This window comes from Drosophila rhopaloa, unplaced genomic scaffold, assembly GCF_018152115.1.
Source record: "Drosophila rhopaloa isolate 14029-0021.01 unplaced genomic scaffold, ASM1815211v1 contig_115, whole genome shotgun sequence".
Lineage (NCBI taxonomy): Eukaryota > Metazoa > Arthropoda > Insecta > Diptera > Drosophilidae > Drosophila > Drosophila rhopaloa.
The window spans coordinates 8,858,816-8,879,936 of NW_025334990.1; the positions used below are offsets into that span (position 1 = coordinate 8,858,816).

The 21,121-nt window shown below is 38.5% G+C and overlaps 3 protein-coding genes across 16 annotated transcripts; 1 reads left to right on the forward strand and 2 right to left on the reverse strand.

Moving 5' to 3' along the window:
• Positions 1-2: 2 nt before the first annotated feature.
• On the reverse strand, positions 3-16,680 carry LOC108050789 (protein NDRG3). Of its 14 annotated transcripts, none has more exons than XM_017132648.2 (8): positions 16,273-16,680; positions 10,251-10,580; positions 7,423-7,518; positions 6,534-6,727; positions 6,355-6,475; positions 5,526-6,090; positions 5,245-5,329; positions 3-1,264 (listed from the first exon to the last, which is right to left on the reverse strand). In XM_017132648.2, the coding sequence occupies exons 2-8, from the start codon at positions 10,457-10,459 to the stop codon at positions 855-857; spliced, it is 1,680 nt and encodes a 559-aa protein (XP_016988137.1). In that variant the 5' UTR covers positions 10,460-10,580; positions 16,273-16,680; the 3' UTR covers positions 3-854. The 14 variants fall into 14 exon arrangements, with proteins under 14 accessions (XP_016988137.1, XP_016988138.1, XP_016988136.1 ...); XM_017132649.2 differs by having other exon boundaries at positions 7,423-7,506; positions 10,251-10,641; XM_017132647.2 differs by having other exon boundaries at positions 10,251-10,641.
• A 375-nt stretch (positions 16,681-17,055) lies between these two features.
• LOC108050822 lies at positions 17,056-19,998 on the forward strand. The gene is made up of 2 exons (XM_017132708.2): positions 17,056-17,329; positions 17,395-19,998. The coding sequence occupies exon 2, from the start codon at positions 17,397-17,399 to the stop codon at positions 19,908-19,910; it is 2,514 nt and encodes an 837-aa protein (XP_016988197.2). The 5' UTR covers positions 17,056-17,329; positions 17,395-17,396; the 3' UTR covers positions 19,911-19,998.
• LOC123038147 lies at positions 19,957-20,356 on the reverse strand. The gene has a single exon (XM_044462012.1). The coding sequence runs from the start codon at positions 20,323-20,325 to the stop codon at positions 20,029-20,031; it is 297 nt and encodes a 98-aa protein (XP_044317947.1). The 5' UTR covers positions 20,326-20,356; the 3' UTR covers positions 19,957-20,028.
• Positions 20,357-21,121: the final 765 nt, after the last annotated feature.

Genomic DNA, 21,121 nt, shown 5'->3' on the forward strand with positions numbered 1-21,121 from the left:
ACTCAAGCTTCTAAAACTTTTATTGAATTGAATTCGAAGTTATTGCAAAAAGTTGTCATTATTTATATGTATTATATGTATGTATTCTATATTCATATCGTGTGTGGTGTTTCTGTGACAGTGTCATGTGTCTAAGGGTTTTCTTCATTCATTGTGAACAGAATTTTGGTTGGAGTTACTCGCAATTCGCAATTGTCTACAATTTATCTAGGTATTTGTATATGTATATACGTAATTTTGAGAGATTTTCTTTGTTATTTGATATGCTACATTTTTATAGTTTTCGTTATTCTTGGGATTAAGTTAACAGTTGGATTTATTTTTAGGTTTTAACATTAAGCAGAAATGCTTGTAATCTTTGAGTTTCGTTTTCGTGTTGTTTGTATACACATAAGTATATATTTTTTGTATATTGTTCGTTTTACAACAACTAAGCAAGCTCGTCATAAAATGTGTGTTGCATTTCCAAAATAAAATTAGGTAGTGGTAACTAAAATGCTGCTGCTGATCTGATCCGATCCGGCTTGATATATTTATCATGTGTATGTTCGTTACGTTACGCTCAGGCACAAAGTGTAAATTACAAATATTTCTCCGCGTCTCGAAAACCATAGGTAAATACAATCAATCAACGGATTCTCATTTTTGGTGGTTAATTATTGCATTCATATCCTAGCAATGTGTGAGTGGCTTGTGTTAATATTATTCTTTTTTGAGTTTCTGTGGCTTTGTGTCTCTTGGAGCACGGCTGAAAGCTTGGCTTGACTTGGCTGCTGCTGCTTTATATTACTCTGTGTGTGGTAACAACAATAACAAGGTGTCTTTTGGGGATTATGTGGCTCTGTTCTAACAATCTAGGAGCTGACCGGCTCGGGCAGTGGGTTCTCGGTGATGCGTATCTTGTTGCTCTGGGTGCCATAGTAGAGGGTACCCGATGTGTCTGTGGTCACGTAGGCACGGTTGCCATTTCCGCTGCCGCTTCTGTTTCCGTTCTCCAAATCCAGATCCTCGTCGTCGCCGCTGCGATTATCGGCATTGTTATTGTCCCCCTGTCCAGCGGTGGTGCAATTAATGGCCGTTTCCCGGAGCCGATTGCCCACCCGGAGGCTCAACTGCCGCTGACGATCCCGCTCCCTTTCCCGCTCGCGTTCACGTTCCTCCATCGCCTGCTGCTGCTGCTCCCGAAAGTTGGCAAAGAAGATCGAGGAGTAGGTGTGGTATTTGGTGCCACAGGGCGAACTCGCTGGCGTGGACAGCGGCGTTGCTGTGGCAGTTTTTTAAAGTGGTTGTTGTTTGGGGGGAAGGTAGTAGTAGTTTGGCTTTTGTTATTTACGTTATGTTACTTGAGAACATGTAAGTTGTTGTTCTTGATGGGTGTTGTTTTTCTTTATACACTTTCTAAAAGGCTTGGCTGCTGTTTTTGAAATGTACGTGTTTGGTGTCTGTGTGTTTGCATAGCTGCGGTCGAAAAAAATGTAGCAGGGCTTTTTAAAATAAAAAAAAATCTGAAAGGGTATTTCCGATTATTATATCTAGCTAAGTTACGTAAATTTTTCAAAACTAGCAAACTATTTTGCAATAATAAGAACTAATGTATTCCAAGATCTCTACAATTAGAAAATGTAATCTATCTGATTTTGTTTAGGTGGTGAAGTTTGATCCTAATATGTAAAAAATGCCCAGAATTATATTGAATTTTAACTTGATATACATATTTTGTTTTCCTTTCATTTGGATACTATTCTTAGGAAATCCCATTTTATTTTATTATTAAAAAAATACGGTTTTGCTATTCCAATCAATCAGACAACTATAATCGACGGATCAGAGTTTAGTGTTTTTCCCAGTCTGCCCAGGAAATATGTAAATATTTTAATTTCTATATTTCGTTGCGTCTGTGCTACTATAATATAATGTACTATACTATTTTTGTATTTTATTATTATTTTATTTTATTGTTCAAGCATCTGTAAATATTTGTTTTTTTTACAAATCGACAAAGGCATTACATGCTTCTTACTGAATGAAACCATGTTGTACAAAAACAAGAGGACCGCAACGGCAAGTGTTTCTGTTGTGTGTGGGTTGTGCAATTTGCATGATTTGAGATGAAAGCGACGACAACCTGCTGCTGCTGTTATATCTATTGTTATTATTATTGTTATTGTTTGTTGTTGTTCTATTTGATGGACGAGATGGAGGGGGAGAGGAGGAAGCTGGGCTGAGATTTCGCGATGATCGATGATATCGTTGGTGATCGATTCGATGTCTGCAGAGCATGCGGATGTTGATGTGGCGCCACCTGTTGCTGAGGTTAGATGTTGTTGCTGTGACGACGATGTTGCTGCTGTGGGAAAGAGACGACGCGACTCCCTCTGGCCAAATACCCTATATACTAGTATGCTAAAGTATCATGGCTTTGGCCGTACCGTTAAAGTTTGAAATTCACGTTGTTCGTTTATTTGGAATTCTCAAATATACAACAAAAGCTTACACTTTCAATTTTCGTTTCGTTTATCGTTTTTTTCGATTTGCGTATGGTTAGTGTATGTAATTTGTATATAATAGCGTTGTCATGTATGTATATTTGTATAGAGTGTATAAACTTATTGCTTTCGTACATTTAAGCTGTGAAAGGTGGTGAAAGCAGCCCGACTTTTAAAGCATGTGAATAAAATGGGTGTCACAACGAAAGGTATTTACGTAAAATACATATAGGCAATGCGTTTATTTATGTAGACAACAAACGAAATGGAAACTAAATCTCCTGCTGCTTTCCACTTATTAGCTTACTAACTAAAAATCGTATTAATTACAAAAAATAATTAAACATATACAAAAGAGCAACAAAAAAATTTCAAAGGAAATCACAGAAGAGGAGAAACCGACGCAACATATTTTTTGCCTTTAAAAGCAAAGCTCTAGACCATATTTTCGAGTGACTTTTGTTCTTTTTTTTTTGTGGGTATTTGGGTGATTATCCAATTGCTTTCGCCCTCTCACTCTGCCCCACTGAATTAAGGGGGCTGTGCCGCTGCTGCTTCTGCCGCTGCCGCTGTTGTTGCTCTCTCCATTCGCTCTTTTCGCTCTGCTTCCGTTCACTGCACGCTGAGCTCAATTTGCGTTGAACTGCTCCGACTGGCCATTGAGATTTTGCGCGCCAACTTTTGCAGTGTGCCAACAGCTTTTGGGGGTTTTCAAAATTGTTCAATTGTTTGTGGTAATTGTTTTCGTTGTTGTTGTGGTTGTTGTTGATGTTGTATATTTTGTTTTCAATTTGCGTGTAAATAAATAAAAAAAAACGAAAGGTCAAATAAATTAAAGAGTTATTCTAAACAAAAGGCGTGTGCAAGATTGTGTGTTATTGTGGAGGAGAAAGTCAAAGAGCATTGAAAAATCGAAAGCGCATCAATTGCCCAGCAACCGAGGTCGCACTGTACTTATGAAGCAAATCTACGTGTATGCAGGCGAGTGTAAGTCATTTTCACTATTCAGCTCTTTGAATACCAAGGTGTTAAGGATAGTTTAAACAAATGTTACATTTTTTTCGTTTTCAAAAATATAGGTATAATATTAAATAAGTGAGACAATTAAATTAACCAATTTATACCGGTTTTTTTAGTACATTACTAAAAGTATGTTTCCAAGAAAAATAACGAGAAAACCATTAAATTAAACTTTTCACATAATAAATAAATCGTATCCTTTAACACCTTAAAGTATCAAAAATTCCTCCACTAGCTGTGTGTGTGTGTGGATGAGTTCGCTTAAGCTCTACTTTGTCTATATATCTGTATATTCGAATGTTAATTTGAATTATTGTATTAATTAATTAGCTAAATGCATTCCAACTAGATTTCGGATTTGTTTTGCAATTTTTGTTGGGTATTTAACTGCTGGGTGCTTCACATGGCAGATCTTCCTACTGGGGTTTTTCGGACACTACAATCACAGGTGCGTTTTTGTTTGTGTACAAATATACATACCATATATACGATTATTATATTTAGTTTTTTGTTGAAATTATAGAGAACGCGCAGTTGCATTAGTTAATTGGTTTTTTGTTGATTTTGTTTTGAGGGGGATCAGAAAACCAATTTCGAAACGAAAAGAAAATCAGAATTAGAATAGAATTGAATAGAACGGAGGAAGTCGTAGGTGAATGCAGCAGAGACAAAGTCGATGGTTTGGATTGCATTGGACATGAAATCGAATGAAGGTCGCGTGTGCAAGGTTATGGATTATGGAGGTTATGGAGGTGCGGGTTTTGAAATTTTCGATCGATTGAAGTTGCAATTTCGTGTGAAAGATTTTGTTTGTATATATTTTTTTCATTTGGATTCGTGTTGCGTGTTGTTCGGTTGTTTTTCGTATAATTTTTTGGCATTTTTTTTTTTATTTTTTTGTTTTGTATGTTGGTTTAGCAAAAACAAGCAGTTTTGGAGAAAGGAAAAAGAAATAAAAACAAAGTAATGAACATCTTGAAATATCTTTTCTTGTTTTGTTGTTGTCGTTCGTGGATGCGATATTGTCTGTAATTATTTTTTGGGTCCTAACTAAAGGGGGAGAGTTTTGGAAGTGGACAAACATGTTTGTAGAAAGTAAACGCTTGATTTTCAACAACTTTTCGATTTTTATTTTGAAATACTTTGTTTGCGTACAAATACTTGGGTTTATCAACATAAATATGAACGTTTTTAAATATCAATTTAAGTTTATTTTTTGTATAATTAACCAATTTATAAATATAAAATTTTGAACATTGTTTTTTGGTTTCGTTTCATTGCATCTCAAAAAGCTTTTGATTCTCAAAGATTCTCAATTTAGGCTAAGATCAGTTTGGGTCAGGATCGATGTGTTATTTGTGTGTGCGTGTGTCTCTAAAGAGAAAACCAGGGGCTAGACTAGGAGCATCTCTTGAGGGGAACTGAACTGAACTGAATCTATGGAGGGGGTATCTTGCTTCGTTCGGAAGGGACTTCTAGATGAAGCTGCTCGACTGCGTGCAGTCCCAGTCGCCGGGTCTGAAGTACTTGACTAAGACAGTTAGGTGGTTAAGTAGTAGTGGTAATTGCGGGTTGATAGAGGGATTAGATAGAGTGGGGTACAGTAGATTGTTGAGATTGTAGCAGAGATTGCTGAGGTTGTTCAGTTGTTGTAGCATTTGATGTTGCTGTTGTTCTAGTTGTTCTTTGTTGTTGTGGTGGTTGTTGGTGGTGGTGTGTGCGGTGTTCTAACACTTACCGTAGCCCTCGCCCTGCAAGAAGAGCCGGAAGGCCTCGGCCAGCTTGGCCGGCTGCTCCTCCAGCACCAAAGCGCAATCGGAAATCTGTTAGCCAAATAAAAACTCATTAAAATACAATGCAAACTAATATTGGTACATATACAATTGCGTTCAGAATAATTTAAATAAAATCAAGCTTATGAAATATTTTTATCTAACAACTACAACCTTCTTAACATTAATTTCATTTATATGAAAATATTGTGATCGCAAATGTATGTATTATAAAATCTCTAAAAACCTTCATCCAAGATGAGTTTGTGGGGTCCAGGCGGCCATTGAAGGTCACCGTATCGTCCACGTGGGGCGACAGCGAACCCGTGATATTAATCACCGGCATCTTCAGGGTGGTGGCCGCCGTCTCGGTTCCCGGGGTTCCTGGTGGTGTGCGCGCCAGGTGCAGGTCGTTGCGATGGATGTATGCGTTGATTAGCATGGCCAGGTTGGTCGGATTCACGGCTCGCTCAAAGTGCTGCTTGTACATCTGAACCAGATCGTGATTACGCTCCTCCGGATTGCGTCCGAAATGGTGCCACATCAGGTAATCGATTACGCCCTGTGTCATGCCCTTGGTGCGCAGGAAGCGGGCATTGAAGCTCTGGTAGCCCCACTCGATCCAGCCAGACTGCGTGGACACGCAGTTGATCAGGCACAGGGCGCCCACCTTGTCCGGATGAGAGTGGGCGAAGCGAGCTAGAATATTTGCCCCGGCACCAACGCCGAAACCAATAACCGACTTTAGGCCAAAGTGCGACAGCACGAAAAGCAGTTGGGCGGCCAGATCATCCATGGTCGGATACACATAGCTGTGGGATAATTACAAATTTTATTATAAATTTTTTACTTCATAAAAAGTTAAAATTATTCGAACACAAAAATATCAAACCGGTAGAATATTTCATTATTTTAGAATTGAAATTTATAAAGAAAAGATAAATGTTTTTTAAACAAATTGGAGTATAAAAACTTTATGGTTAAATGGCAGGTATCATTTTTTTGTACTTTTTTTATATTTTTCTTTGTCGATTTATATTTTTGATTTGACGCTGTAAACGTTAATGAATTCTTACTCCTCTGGCAAAGTGGGGGCACCTTCCTCCTGTCCAGGAGCGGTCACATGGTAAACACAGAAGTTCTCCAGCAAACCTCGCATCACTGGAAAGTTAAAGAAGCCAGCAAAGCTGGTGGCGTCTGAAAGGAAAAGAGCATTGAATAAGCGATATTTTTGGTGAGGAAATGAGCAACCTACAGTTTAGGCCCAAATCGTGGTAGGTGACGATGGCCGGCTTGGCCGTGTCGCCCTGTATGGCCACGTGGACATCGCCCTTGTCTGTGGGCACGCGTCGCTGTTCGCAGGCCTCCAGGATGGAGCCGCGGGAATTGGGGAATTGCAGCTGCACGGAGCGCAGTTCGATGTCATCCATTGGATCAACGGGCATGGTGCTGCAGGATTAACAACAAACACTAGTTAGTAACTTGTGGAACTTTAAGCCCTAGTAAAATATATTGTTTAGTGGGATTTTTGGGCGGCGGCAGCAGCAAGTGACAGCAGCAGCAAGGTTAGCTGTTCATAGACTGGCATCCTGTGAGTTTTGTGTCTTTGTGTCGGGAGGATCTGCATCCTGGTTTCGGATCTCATCTAGAGGTTAAAGGCTACTGATCGGTGGGGATATTTCAGGCATGAGTCGATCTCGCTGCTCTCCACTACTCTAGTTATGGTTTATGTATGCAAAACTCAAACAAATCAAGACGTAAAGTATCGGTTAGGTTAATCAACATTCGGAGATAGAAAAATTTGGGATGCTGTTACGGGTTTTAGTTGTCAAACTCAAGTCTATGCAATTACTTACAAGCTAATGGTTGACTCTTAACAATACTAGTACTCGTAAATCAAACACTATGTGAAAAGTTAATGAACAAATTGAACGCAAGATAAATTAAAACAAAAAACTCTAAACTTGTGTGTTGTGAGAGTGTTTTGGGTGGTTTTATTTTTCAACTGAGTGGCGTTTCTGTTTTTGTGTGTGTTGCATATATCTTACAAATTGAGAGGGGTCGGGACGTTGGGGCCTAATTACACAATTTCCTCGTTTTTTTCTTAATGATTCTTTTCGTTTTTTTTTTTTGTTTTTGCTTACCCCAGCAGGTGTGCCTCCTCGGCAGTGTGTGTTGGAGCTGACGGCATCTTGGTGGTCAGTGTCTTACCGGGTTTGTCGCGGTCTCTGAAAGAGATTCTATGAGCATGCAAGCAAAGAATAACCAAAGGAACACAAAAATCGAGGCAAGTTTCTGGCAGACTCTGTTCCAAATCGGCTAAAAACTTTCACCGTATATGTTTCATTTTTATTTTTTTGGGTGGAATTGGAAATCTTAACAGTATATTCACAGGTCGGGCTTAAAGAGACAGGCGACAGCGAAACAGAAACAGAGAAGGAGAAAGATAGAAGGACCAAATTTGGTTGGCTAGATGAATAAAGCGGGGGAATTCTCGTCAAGGTCCTTTACGTAAAACGTAAGCGAATGAGTCACGCAATGTCATTCGGGGTAAATGTCGATGGATGTAAGCAATGTATGAAAATGGCAAGAGACAAACAAGTGGCGCCAGAAAAAAAGGCGACCAGCTGGCTTACTAATTTGACTTTATTTTCCTTTCGCCTCCTCCAAAACGACAGCAACATAAAACAGGAAAAGCGTGGAAGCAGGGCGGAAAACTTTTGTTTACCTACTTGCTCTTCTTGGGATAACTAAAAAACTTTTACTGCAGGGACCGTACTCAATTAGTTAATGCTAGAGGTGTGAGAGTTTTCTCAGGTGAGGGATGAGAGTTCATTATCCTCGAATAGCTAAAAACATATATATATATATATATATGTAGGGTCATGGCTGTTTTCATTATCACCTTTAATTGGTTACGTGATTGGGCCAGTAATTATCCCATGGGGAGTAATTGCATAAGCGGAGCGTATGGCAGAGGAAAATGGACCCAGAGCTATTATACTATGCATTTAAAGGGACTACTAGTTACTGACTACCTTTTGAAGAAATTTCACTTCCAACCCTGATTGCTCATTAATTCATACATGAATTTGCTTTTTATTTTTAGAAGAATGTTCGACAATTTAAGCAGCCTAATTACAGGCCCCCAGCATTTCCTAGTTAATCCATTATTAATCTATTCAATCAATTTCTGGAATAACACGCACAAGACCCCCTGGGAGGAATAATTGAAATGGAGAAGTGCAAGGGGATTTCTGGTAATCAGCTGTTTGCATAAGCTATCTTTGCTCTCTTTTCAATTTACTTTGAATCTCATGCAATAACAAAGCACCCAGCTTAAACCGGTCCGCCGAGCAACCGGTTAGAACCGCTCGGTATCAGTTAACTCCAGGCCAGGGAAATAAAAGTGCAATGCACTGGATGGAAGAAGGTAAACAGAGAGTGCGATCTGCAGTCAGGGATTAAAAATATTATATTTGTCCGGTGAATATTAATTGGACTAAATCACTGGACGAGAACCACTTACGAACGATGTCAGTGTCTGCGGAAATATTAATTAAAGCCACTTAAGATCGCCAGCAATCGTAAATAATCGTGAATTCTACGAGTATGAATAATTTCAAGAGTGCCCGCAAATAGAACGAATGTGGGTCGCAGCCGGCGACCAACTAAACCAAACTAAACGACTCGAGAGCCGCCAGTTCAGTTTATTTTCTGAGCTCTGTTTGCAGTGCTCTCGGGATTGTTATATTGACAAAACTGCTAAAACTGCAAACTGCAGCCTGACCTTGAGTCATGGCTAACCAGAAACGAAGTTAAATTACCGACTACCTTTATTTTGGGTCTAAATTATTTCGAAATGCTCTATTTTGGGGGTTTTGTTTATGGATTTTTTTTATAAAGTTCTAATGGGGAAACTGTACTGTCTTACTGTTAGTAACCAGTAGATAGTTTAAGTTTTTTAATGAATTCTTGTAAGCAGAATGCTGTGTATATCTTTGATTGATGCTGATGATGATGTAATGCGAAATGGGAGCTAGGCGAAAGGCTTTGAATATAATTCACATATAATTTAAACACTTAATTGTTCCTTCTGGTGGCGAGATCAAATCAAATGCAAAGTGCCATAAGTACAAATAAAGTCAAGAAAAATGTAACTAAAACAGAAGCTCACAACAATGGCAACAACCACGAACAATCAAAGGCAAGAAAAGCAAAAAACAAACATTTCGGGTAGACATGCAATCGCAATTAAGCTCCAGGGGTTAAGGAAGCGGGGTGGCAAAGGCAGAAGGGAGCTTCATGTTCGGTGTTTAAGTGAACTACACAGAGAATAAGGGGTTATCTATATAAAAACAGCTAGCCCTAAAATGATTTTTTTATTGACCCTTTCCAAAGAAATTTCGATTTAATTAACTATAAATAGAAATATAAAACTCAAGTAATATTTGTGCAAGTACCGAAGATATAAGTCACGTATAAGTCGATAAACTATTAATTTGTATGCTCATAAAACACTTATTCAGAAAGGTATATTTTGTAAGCCTTTCTTAAATACATTTTAGTTTAGAAAAGAATTTATTGATTTAAAGTCAAATTATAATTAAAGTAAAAAATTCTTAATTGGTTTCTTATCATTTGCATGACTTATAAATTTTAAAATATATTTTATTGATAATTTTTAACAATTAAGATATTACAAGAAAGTCAAATTAGGGATAATCTCTTTTTAAAATTTTTTTCCCTTTAATCGATTTAAGACTTGTAAAAACCCAGTTCTCTGTGTAGAATTTTGTGGGTCATTTTGGTGGTTCAGTGGTTGAGTGCGACAGTGGGTGTTTTGTGGACGTGCTAAAATAGGGGTCATAGATCCGGGCGAAGTGGTGATTGAGATTAGTTGGCGGAGAGCTCACCGTCGCGTCGCCCGGAGTAAGGAGGCGAAGAGATGACCCCGGCTGGGTGGACTTACCTGGAGCCGCCAACGATGACCGGCAGTCGCTCCGATCGGAGCAGCTCCTCGCTGTCGTTGGGCGAGGACTTGATGGCATGGCCAATCGCCCGCTTCACGCTCTCGAAGACGGAGGGCGGTGCTGTGGGCTCTGTGGTCGACTGATAGATGGCACCGCCATTGCCATTGACGGCCGGCAGCGATACATAGCCGCCCTCTGACTGTGGCATGCTTTACGTTCTTTGACTTTTTTATCGGCTTATATTATATATCTTTTCGGCTTTACTTAAATTTCGAATTTTCGTACTTAGCCTGCTTTGGTTTTGCTGATATTAATAACTGAAACTTCCACTGTGCATGCAAGTGTCGGTGTGTGGGTGCGTGTTTTTTGTCGATTTTTGTATTAACAATGCTTTTGATTCATCAGCGTCGAGGTGTGTAATGTTATAGCCGGCAGACAGACAGACAAATACAAAGAGCATTTCGTTGATATCATATAAATATATATATATATATTGGTTGGGCAGCAGCAGCGCATCAACGGAGTCACAACGTCACAAAACATAAATCATATAAAAATAAAGAAGAAGAAGTGTACACAAAATTATAATAACAAAAGCAAAAATAATGATGATGAGATCGGAGTCATACGAAAACCAGATTTCCGGGATCACCAAATGATGAACATGGTTACATAGAAGTAAGCCACTACAGTGAGGCGTTGATATTACAAAATTGGCACCAAAATGTAGTTAGTAAGATTTCACGTCAAAGGTAGTCATATAATAAAGCCAGCAATTTTGGATTTAAAGGTTTAAATTAGTTAATAAACAAAGAGCAACAAGAGTTAAACCATCGCTGTAACCAAATATAGACAGCAAAAATTATAAAATTTTAAAAATATAGATCTCCATTGAAACGAAATATGTTTTATAGAAAATTAAACCAGTTTTGTTAGCTAAATCAAAGCAAGGAACCAAATTGTGTTATATAAAATGTTTCAGTTGAAATGGTGCTTGTGTTCTATTTAGCATAATTTGATTGTGTTGGTCGTTAAAAAATATTTTATTTAGAAATGACTTGCTTTAAAGGACAATCAATCAATAATGTAAAATATTTTAAAGAATTAAAGCACCGTACATTAAAATAGTCCAAATAAATCATTCTCATTGTTTTATAACCATTAAACTTTAACCTCCTATGAAAATGTTCTTTAATAACAAAGGTGACCTCAGACTTTCAAAATTACATTAACATTGGGTTGAAAAACCCTTTGAATATTCCACCTCCTATCCTTTAAATACCCTCATTATAAGTGTTCCTTAATATTGATTATTTCTAGGTCGTTTGCATGTGGTAAAGCTTTAAATTGGTAACGAAATTATATAATTTTAAACATTTCGTGTTTTTAATGTTTCTTTAAGAACCGGACCTTAAAATCTTCCAAATTTCAATACCGCAGCCCCCATTCGCCAGCATTACCCAAGTGCTACTGCACGGGGGAACTGAGCTTGGGCGTCAATGTTCGTACTTGAAACAAAATATGCAGGCCAAGCCGCAAGAGGGAAGGGTGTGGAAGTGGGATTGTGGCACAGAGAGACTGCAGCAACCCCCGAACCTTCCCCTCAGCCACCAATCTAGCACATATGCATTACATTAACCCAGTTTGGGCCAAGGGTTGAGGCCTGCTCTCCACGTGCCCTGGCTTAAAGCCAAAGTGGAACAGAGGCATGAAAATTTCACACATGCCCTAGGAGGCCAAACTATGTTTTTTTTTCTTTTTGGAGCTGATTAAGTTCGTCATGAGGTTGAAATTTATCAACTAATAATCACCGGACACAGCAACAAAGCAAATGCAAACGCTTCACCCACTCCAAAGCTATGACGCAGCCCCAGATACAGATAAATATATATTATATAGTGGACAATGTGTAACTGTATAAATTCAAACAACAAATAAAACAAAACTCGTTATGGCTACTATTTTTTTGCGTCTTAGGTTTTAGAACCCAGTCAAGCTAAGCAATTTGAATTCTTTTTAAACCTGGGACCCCAGTGCGTATGATAGATGAGCCACCAGAGAAAACATGCAGAAAAGAAAAAAATATAAAACAGGTTATTTTGGGGCGGGGTACGAGTGATTTTAGAGTTTTATTATACAGAAGCCAACGACTTAAGTATTTTATTGCTCATTTAGCTGCAATATTATCTGCATAATTTGGCCATTTGAACTGAAAGAAAACTTTAGTCATAAAAGCAAGACTCTAAAAATGAAGGGAAAAGCAAAAAGATTGACTTGATAATTGTACGATGCATTGCTGATGGTTTCTTGCTATCTTATCTTATTATCTGGGATTCAGACAAGGTTCTTGACTCTATGATTTCTGTAGTCACATCTCTTTGCATTATCACATTATCTTCTTATATGAAGATAACTAAGGCAAATAAAATCATATCAAGCAAACCCCATCTAATATTTTATCAAGATTCTTTAGTGTTCAAAGTTTACTTAATACTTCTTTAATACCCATATCTTCAATTAAAATACATGAGACCAATGATTGCTTTCAGCTGTTTAAACAATCCTTATTTTATGACTTTATCTTTTGGACAACCAATAATTCATTCAAAACCTTTTACCTATTCATAAAAAAAATTCATATTAAGAAAAAACTATGTTTTGCATTCTTTTAAACATTTTGATATTTTAAATGGAGTTTTATAATTTTTTAAGGATTTTAAAGATTACAAGTTTTATTTAATACCCATATCTTCAATTAAAATACATGAGACCAATGATTGCTTTCAGCTGTTTAAACAATCCTTATTTTATGACTTTATCTTTTGGACAACCAATAATTCATTCAAAACCTTTTACCTATTTAATCTTGACCATTTTGTAAAATGACCACAGTTAAAACATAATTATGAACATTTACACCAATTTAGCAAAGTAGAATAAAAATAATTAAATAATCCCTAAGAACATTTAATGCGATACCACTAATTGTATTTGTTGCAATTTTGGTAATTTATTTCTTTAGTTTATAATCCAGAATATGGTGCTTGTCGACTTAAATGACACCGCATATAAAGTTCCTATGTCTATAGGCAGTTCGGTTGTTCCGTCGCCATCCTCCACCTAGAAAAAGCTGTTATTCGGGCTCAACTTTGACCTTTTGCTAAGCGATTTATGGGCGCTGATAAAGTTGCGATTGCACTTTTCACCTCGGCCACACGAAATGATATAATGGCACTAGCGCCATATTCAGATATATACTGTAGCTGGAATTACAATAGAGTATTGGGCGCAAACGATTTATCAGCGGCATCTGGGGCACTTCAATTCCAATAATTGCAGACCAGCGTGTGCCATTTATGGAGAATTATTCATAATTACGATTGCACGTGAAGAGGAGCTTGAGGTGCGAGGAGAAAAGGCATTGAAATTAGCAACTGGCTAGAGGGAGACAGCGAAAGAGAATGACGTGCCTTGGCTTTTCCTACTTGTTTTTCCGGCCTGCGCCAAAGGAGCACACGGAATATCGACAATTTGGCAGGTAGCCCACGGCAACCGTTGGCAGGTCAACGGACAACAACAAACTAAGCGACTAAGACGAACTTTCCTCTACCCAATCTACTGAGCAGTGTTCTAAGTGAAGAGTCAATACTATTTCGGGCTTTCATTTTTTCGCAGCATAAATAATTTAAATTTTTCTGTAGTTAAAGTGTATCTAACTTAAAAACAATTGGGAACATTCGTTTATTTCGTATTATAAATTTAACAACACATTTCTCAAAAGAAAAAGCAGCCAAACGACTATTTAATTACAAAAAATTTAAAATAACTTAACTTTTAGATACTGGTATTTTAGTATACTTTGATAAATGTAGAGATGGGAGTAAATTGTAAGGACTAGTTTTTAAGCTTCCAAATACTTGGCAAGAATGTTTCAACAAAAGTCGAATAAGAGTTTTCAAATTCTTTTGGAAGTGGCCAAAAATGACTTCCTCTCTACCAATAAAAATACTTTTCCAACTATTGTATTGACTGCAATTTGTCCGAGCTTTTCAAGGATATCGCCTCCAGTTGAGACGAATTTGCAAAACAGAAATTATTCAAATGTTCTTTGGGGGGGTCGGAGATACCTGAGGGGGCGTGGCTGGTGGCAGGGGATCAGAGGTTATGGGGCAGCGACAACGGCAGCAAATCACATAAAGGAAATGTCACGCTATGTCAGGCCGCAGGCCAACAAAAAATACAGCAGAAACGAACAAAATCACACGCTCAACGTCAGAATGTTGTTGCAGGATATGGTAGAATATCTGTAGGGTGTGGGGGCGTGGCAAGGTGGTGGGCGGTGGTCGGTGCAGGTTGCCCTACTGTTACGTGTTTGCAATCGATTTGAAAGTTACATAAAAACAGAGCCACAGACCAAGGGCAAAAAGGGAAAAGAAGGCAAGAGAAGTTGGTAAACACCTGAGTGGCCAACAAAAGCAGCAACAAGGCGCCAAAAGCAATTTGTGAGCTAAACTTTTCATTGTGTTTGTTTTTTGGGTAAACTGACCTACGCATTAAATATGCAGGAAAGTTAAACATCAGATATAGGTATATATAAATGGCAGACGAAACGAAATGCTGGCGATGGCGCCGACAGGTTACAGTAGAGCCATCAAAGAAAAATCCCCACCCATTCATTTCCACACCCAGAAGCCGCCAAGAGCAATAAAAATTTCCCAAACAGCAAATAACAAATGAACGAACAGTAAATACTGCCAATAGGATAACCAATTACAGCACCTGTTAAGGATAACAGTCAAGTCGTTCGTATAGAGCCACACTTTTTTTTTTGTATTCAAGTTAGAAAATTGGTCAATCAAGAAAACATTTTACTTAATCTTACCTAGAAAGTTTAGGCTATATTTTAGGAGCTTCGCTCCACCTATTTTGTAATTTGGTAATATCGGTAGTTAGTTAACAAAACCAATTTACACAATATCACAATTACACAATACATTTTGCAACATTTATAATTGTTTTTATGCATCATTAATGATAATGATTCATCGAAATTCATATTAAGAAAAAACTATGTTTTGCATTCTTGTAAACATTTTGATATTTTAAATGGAGTTTTATAATTTTTTTGAGGATTTTAAAGATTACAAGTTTTATTTAATTTAAATAACAATGTAGGAAAAGTTATAAATTGGGGATTGCTCAAATGAGAATACCTTTTGCTTAAGTTAGGCTAGCCTTAACAAGTTTTCAAACTTTTCCCACCTAAACTAATAACTAATGTGTATTGCACAATTTTGTACTGTCATAATAACTTTCCCGGGCTCCAACTCTAAAGCTTCACTGTGGCAGCTGCTGAATGATTGCGGCGAAGTTTTCTGGAGGTCGTTTAGAGTCGAAAAGCGCCAGCTCCGAGAGAGGGAGAGAGAGTGACAGGGAGGGGAGGGGGAGAGAAGGAGCATTACGTCAGAGCCAGAAGCCATTTGGGGCTTGTCAAAATTAGCAGGCAGGAACAGTGAGGAAAACCCAACGAAGCCAAAGCCAAAACACACAAAAAAGAACGAATAAAAACGAACATAATAAATGGATGAATTAGTAAAGATATGACAAGCAACTACAACAACATGCATACAACAACTAACTGTTAACGAAGTAAAAGAAGAGTGCGCAAAATATATTCGTAGTAGTGCTAATTGGAAAACAGATACTTGGATGCAAATGAAAAGTTTAGATGAGGCAGTGTGTTTTCTTTTCATATTCTTTTTAATGGGGGCGAGCGGAGAGAGAGTGAGAGAGATGATAAGACAGAGAGAGAAGGGGAAAAGTAGTAGAGAACTGCAACAAAACAAATGCAAGTGGACGGAGAATTATAACTGGTTAAAATTATAGTTATGATCCCCGGCCCTCTCCGTCCCATCGTCGAAATTGTAATTTGTTTTGTTGCTGTTTTGTACTTGTATGTGTGTTAATTGTGCCCGCTGTGTGTGGGAGTGTGTGTGTGCGTGGTTGGATATGAAAACTCACCTGACGCTTTCCGTTCTTTTTCCTCTCTTCTTCTTCTGCGGGTCTCAAAAACGAGATAAAAACTACTACCGCTCTTCTCTTGCCTGTTTTTCAGTTATCAAAAGAGACCGTTTTTAACTACACACCAACTATAACAACAACGACGGGTCTATGAAAAAATCAATATTCGGTCTCGGTCAAATTTTTTCTTCAGCTTTTCTTTTACAACTTGTGTAATTTGTGTGCTCGTTCTAATTCGTTCACTTATTCTCTCGCTCTCGCGCGCACGCACTCACACACACGCCCGCTTTTCGCGATTGCCAGTTATATTAATATTTGGGGATCAATTTCTTGTAATTCCTCCTGCTGCTTTCAAGTCTTTAATCTCGGTCGAAGTTGCAACGAAAATGTAAAGTGTGACCGAAGCTGGGGCAAAAAGAAATAACATCAGTGTGACCGATTCTAAACTAATCAAGAGTAAAATCCTTCTTAAAATATACCAAAAAAAGGCATAAATTTACATTTTGTTTAAACAGTACATATACACGTAAGGTTACAAATTCTTATATTTACGTGCATTTTTAATGTACCGAAAATATATCTGAGGTAAAAATTACTGTATATTGATATTGTAATATAACCCCTGAAACAATCAAATTTATTTTTAAGTGTACAAAACAAAAAAAAACATTTTGGTATATTTAGTCTTTTTAGCCTCGGTCCCTTTAAACAGCTGATGGTGGCACCATCGATATTTTCTAATTTTGTATTGTATTGTAAAATTAATATATTTTTAAATTATATTATTTAAAAAAAACATGTATTTAACTATTTAAATTACAAAACTTGCTTGTTCAACTCAAGAAAAGTAGCGGTGGTGCAACTGGCTCCTAACCATCGATACTTTGGATAGTGCCATCGATAGTTTTAAGCAGACGTGAAAAATTCAAGACTGCAAGAGTTGTTTTGAATTAACTATTGAGGTTTATACAGCATTTTAATCCATTAACTGCTGGAATACCGAATGACGAAACACCAAAAGGGGAATTCGGATGCAAACGAAAAAAAAATCACTCAAGCAAGTTCAAATTTTCATTAAACACGTGCCGAAATTCCTTGTACTTATTGTTAAACCCTATGCAGCTATGCCGCGATGCTACCGGAAAGCTCTCGAATTGGCCAAACTCAGTGCCAAACTAAAGAGCAAAACCAGTGATAATGATTCCAATTCCGATGTCGACTTTTTGGGTGATGAAGATACCGAGAATGGACTAGAGCCGCATAAACGCCTGACTCTGGAAAACCTACCGCATTACTCCAATCCGGCTGTGAACACTGGAACGCTGGGTCAAATACTTCACCAACTTGACGAGGATGAGGCGCAGGACTTTCCCAGCTGTTCGGTCACAGTGCCACTCCCCCTTTTCTTGGCCCAAGATGGACAGACTCCTCGCCTGGAAGCCTGCGTCCAAAGATGCCATGCCTACGATGAATGGGCGCGTCAAATGCTGGCATATAAAGCTAGTTTCGATAAGGGCACCAAAAGTATGCGACAGCGGGAAAAGAAGCAGGAGCAAAATATATACGATGTGAGTCTGTTTGAGATGGCCGAGCATATCGCCCGGCAAGAAAACGCCTTTTTCCGGGACAGCTACGATTACTACTACACAGGCGGAAATCTCAACACGTTGACATTTGAAAAAGGGGTCGACCTAGCAATGCATGTTAGTGGTGATAAGCTGAGGAATCTGCACATTTCAGAGATTAATTCTGAGGCAGAGTTGTGGCATCCACTGCATTCGGCTAAAATGGATGAAACCTCTAGCGAACTCTTTGAACTCCTTCCCCTGGACAGTTGGCGAGGTAATAACAGTCATATGCTCCTGGCGCGCTTTCTAAACGAAGTGTCCTTGTATGAACTGAAACGGAAAGAGGATCTGGAATCCGAAGACTATGAACTCCTTTGCCAGAGCAAGTTTAGCAGTAAAGAAATTCCGTTTGTTAGTGCCGCACAATCATTGGGTAATGCCAATACCTTGGCCTTAGCTTACCAAGATCGCTCATTACGCTTCCTGGATATTGTGACCCAACAGGATATAGCCAAACATGATGTTTGTTTATTCAAAGGACTGAAACAAAACACTAGTACCTGGGCTCAGCTAATGCCAGCAGATGGTAGTGCCTTTCACTATATCTCACAGCCTGTTCTGTTCACTGTGGATGTCAGATGTGATCAGCCACTGAATCCTTGCTTCGCCAGTAGCGTTTACTCGAAAAACTGCGAGACTTTCTCTTGCTTGGCCAAAAGTTCGAATCCGAATCTTCTGTACGTGGCTAGTAATCACAAACTCCACTGTTTGGACATAAGATGTTTGGGTAAGAAACTGGCCGACCGTTCTGTGGTTACTTGGAACCATCAGATGACCTATCCACCCACTTTTATGGACACTTGCTCTTACGACGGCAGCGAATATATTGCTCTAGCTGGAGCTCTGCCCACGGATCAGCGTATTTGTCAGCTAAAGGGACATCTGGCCAAGAGTGTGGATGAAATGTTCTCGCCTGCAATCCCATTTGCTCCTCCGAGCTTAGAAGAAGCTTTAATAGATGCTCGATTGAGAGGTTTTGTGGATGTCTATGCTGATCTTACAGAACGAGTGAAAACCTGCATAACAGGACTGCGCTTTCATCGATTGGAGGAGACTAGTGATCAAGCTTTCGCCCAGCTCTTAACCGCCAACAGCTTAGGTGATGTCTACTGCCAAAGACTAAACCTTAGAGACGAAGAGGAATATGAGCAGGAGATCAGAACCGGACTCCATACCACGGAGGCTATCCGCTACTATGCGAACCTTGTTCACGAGCGCGTGCAACGCCAAACCCTCCGATGCACAGAAGTCCAGTCAATGCCTGAAATAAGAGACATTTTTCGGGAAGGCGCCAAGAGATCCCAACCAGATGAAAAACCTGTTATCGTAGAAGAAATCGAAATAGACTATGGTATAGAGGACACAGAGGTTTCAGATAATGAAAGCCAAAGCTCCCAAGAGCCAAAAACGACGAAACCTAAAAGCAAGGTTAAGGAGAAACCCGGAAAGAAAACAAAGAAAAAACTAAAACGGAAAACCAAAAAACAAAAATCGACTAAACCGAATTTTAGAAAGCACAAGGGCATCAATCGTGGATCCTGGCAAAAGTCAGCTTACCAGTTGTCTCACTACAAGGACAAGTTTTCGCTCGGATTGCTGGATGTGTGGGATATGGAGGAGTACGATAACACAAGAGATGTCAACAGAGACATGTTGCAGGAGCGATTGCAGGAAAAGCAACTGGAGCCGGAACATCGCATGACCAGTTGGTTGAACCAATTGCCCAGCCATCCAGAGGACCAGGAGGAGACGGAGGGAAATCCCGATCTGGTGCCGGGAACAAATCTTCCCAAGCTATATGGCGCCGTTGCAGCAGACTACTCGGAAGTTTTAGTCCTTGACACTAATGGGCATATTAAAGAGCCACCATTTAGTCCCAAAAAAGAATCGTCTTTCAGCTTAAGACACGAGCATTCCGTCTTACTGCCTGGACAGAACACGATTATCGAGTGCGATTTCAATCCCACCCCCGCTAAGAGGCCCAAAATTAAACATACCAAGGGATTCTAGCTTAAGTTTAAGTGTACCAGATTAATTTTAAAATTTACTTACAACATACATTTTAAATTCTAAAATCTGCAAAAACATCCAGAAATAAAATATAGAAATATTTTGTAACCATTTGAATTTACTTTCTGCACGTGTCCGCCGCCATAGGGTCATTTATATAAGAACAGCCACCAAAACTACAAACTTGCCTATCCCTTAAACATTGTTGATTATTATGTAAGTAATCAATAAAATGTACTCGCCATGTTCGATTAATGCCACTGATTGTGGATATATCCCCTTCCAGATCGGGTTCGTAGGCTGGATTCACAATGCCTACGATCGCCTCGACCACAAAACGATCGTTTCTGCGTTTAAGGGCGTATCCTATAGATCTGTTGGTCATATTGGTTTTATGCTGATCTTCTTGCAGCATTATATTTTGCCTTTTTTTCTTGATCACCACACTACCGATTTGAGAACACCACTGATTTCGACTGATTTTCAATTAATTTGGGCAGTTTGCGTTTATTTGATTCAATTTATCTATCGCTCGTCGCCGCTCAGTGGGGCGTAAAACGATCCAAGGGTGGCACTTCCATAGGAGTGCCCATAGATAGAATACATAGTATAGCATGAGCTAAGCTCAGTCAATATCTATTCAAAGCTTATCTAAACCAAAACACAGCTCGAAATGGAAAAACGTTTTGGCGAACTGTGGGAAGATATTTTAATCTTATTTAAAAGAAACGCTGATTTTATGAACATTTTAGAAGCTCATTCTTAGTAAGTTTATTATTGTAGGTGCTAACAACTATAGCTATAGGAACAACTGAGGAACCGCAAACATTAAACAGCTCGTATCATTGGGTAACAGGTTCGCTTCCATCCAATTATGGACAAATTTTTAAGAGCACGTATTAGTATTTATTAATTTTTATATTAGTGTTTATAATTCTACTCAATTTTAAAGAAATTTAAAGAGTATATATACAAATTATGAATTTGAGATGCCGTTTTACAAATTAATATGGCTTCCATATCAGATATACTATGTATACTTTAGGGCCCAAATACTTCAGACTAAAATTATAATATAAATTAAATGATAAGGGAAAATATGCAATCTCGAGTTATATTAATATTGCTTCATTTTTCAAACGAAACCATAAAATGTGTTATTCTGCTTTTGACCTTTTTATACCCTTGCAGGGGGTATTATAATTTTGGTC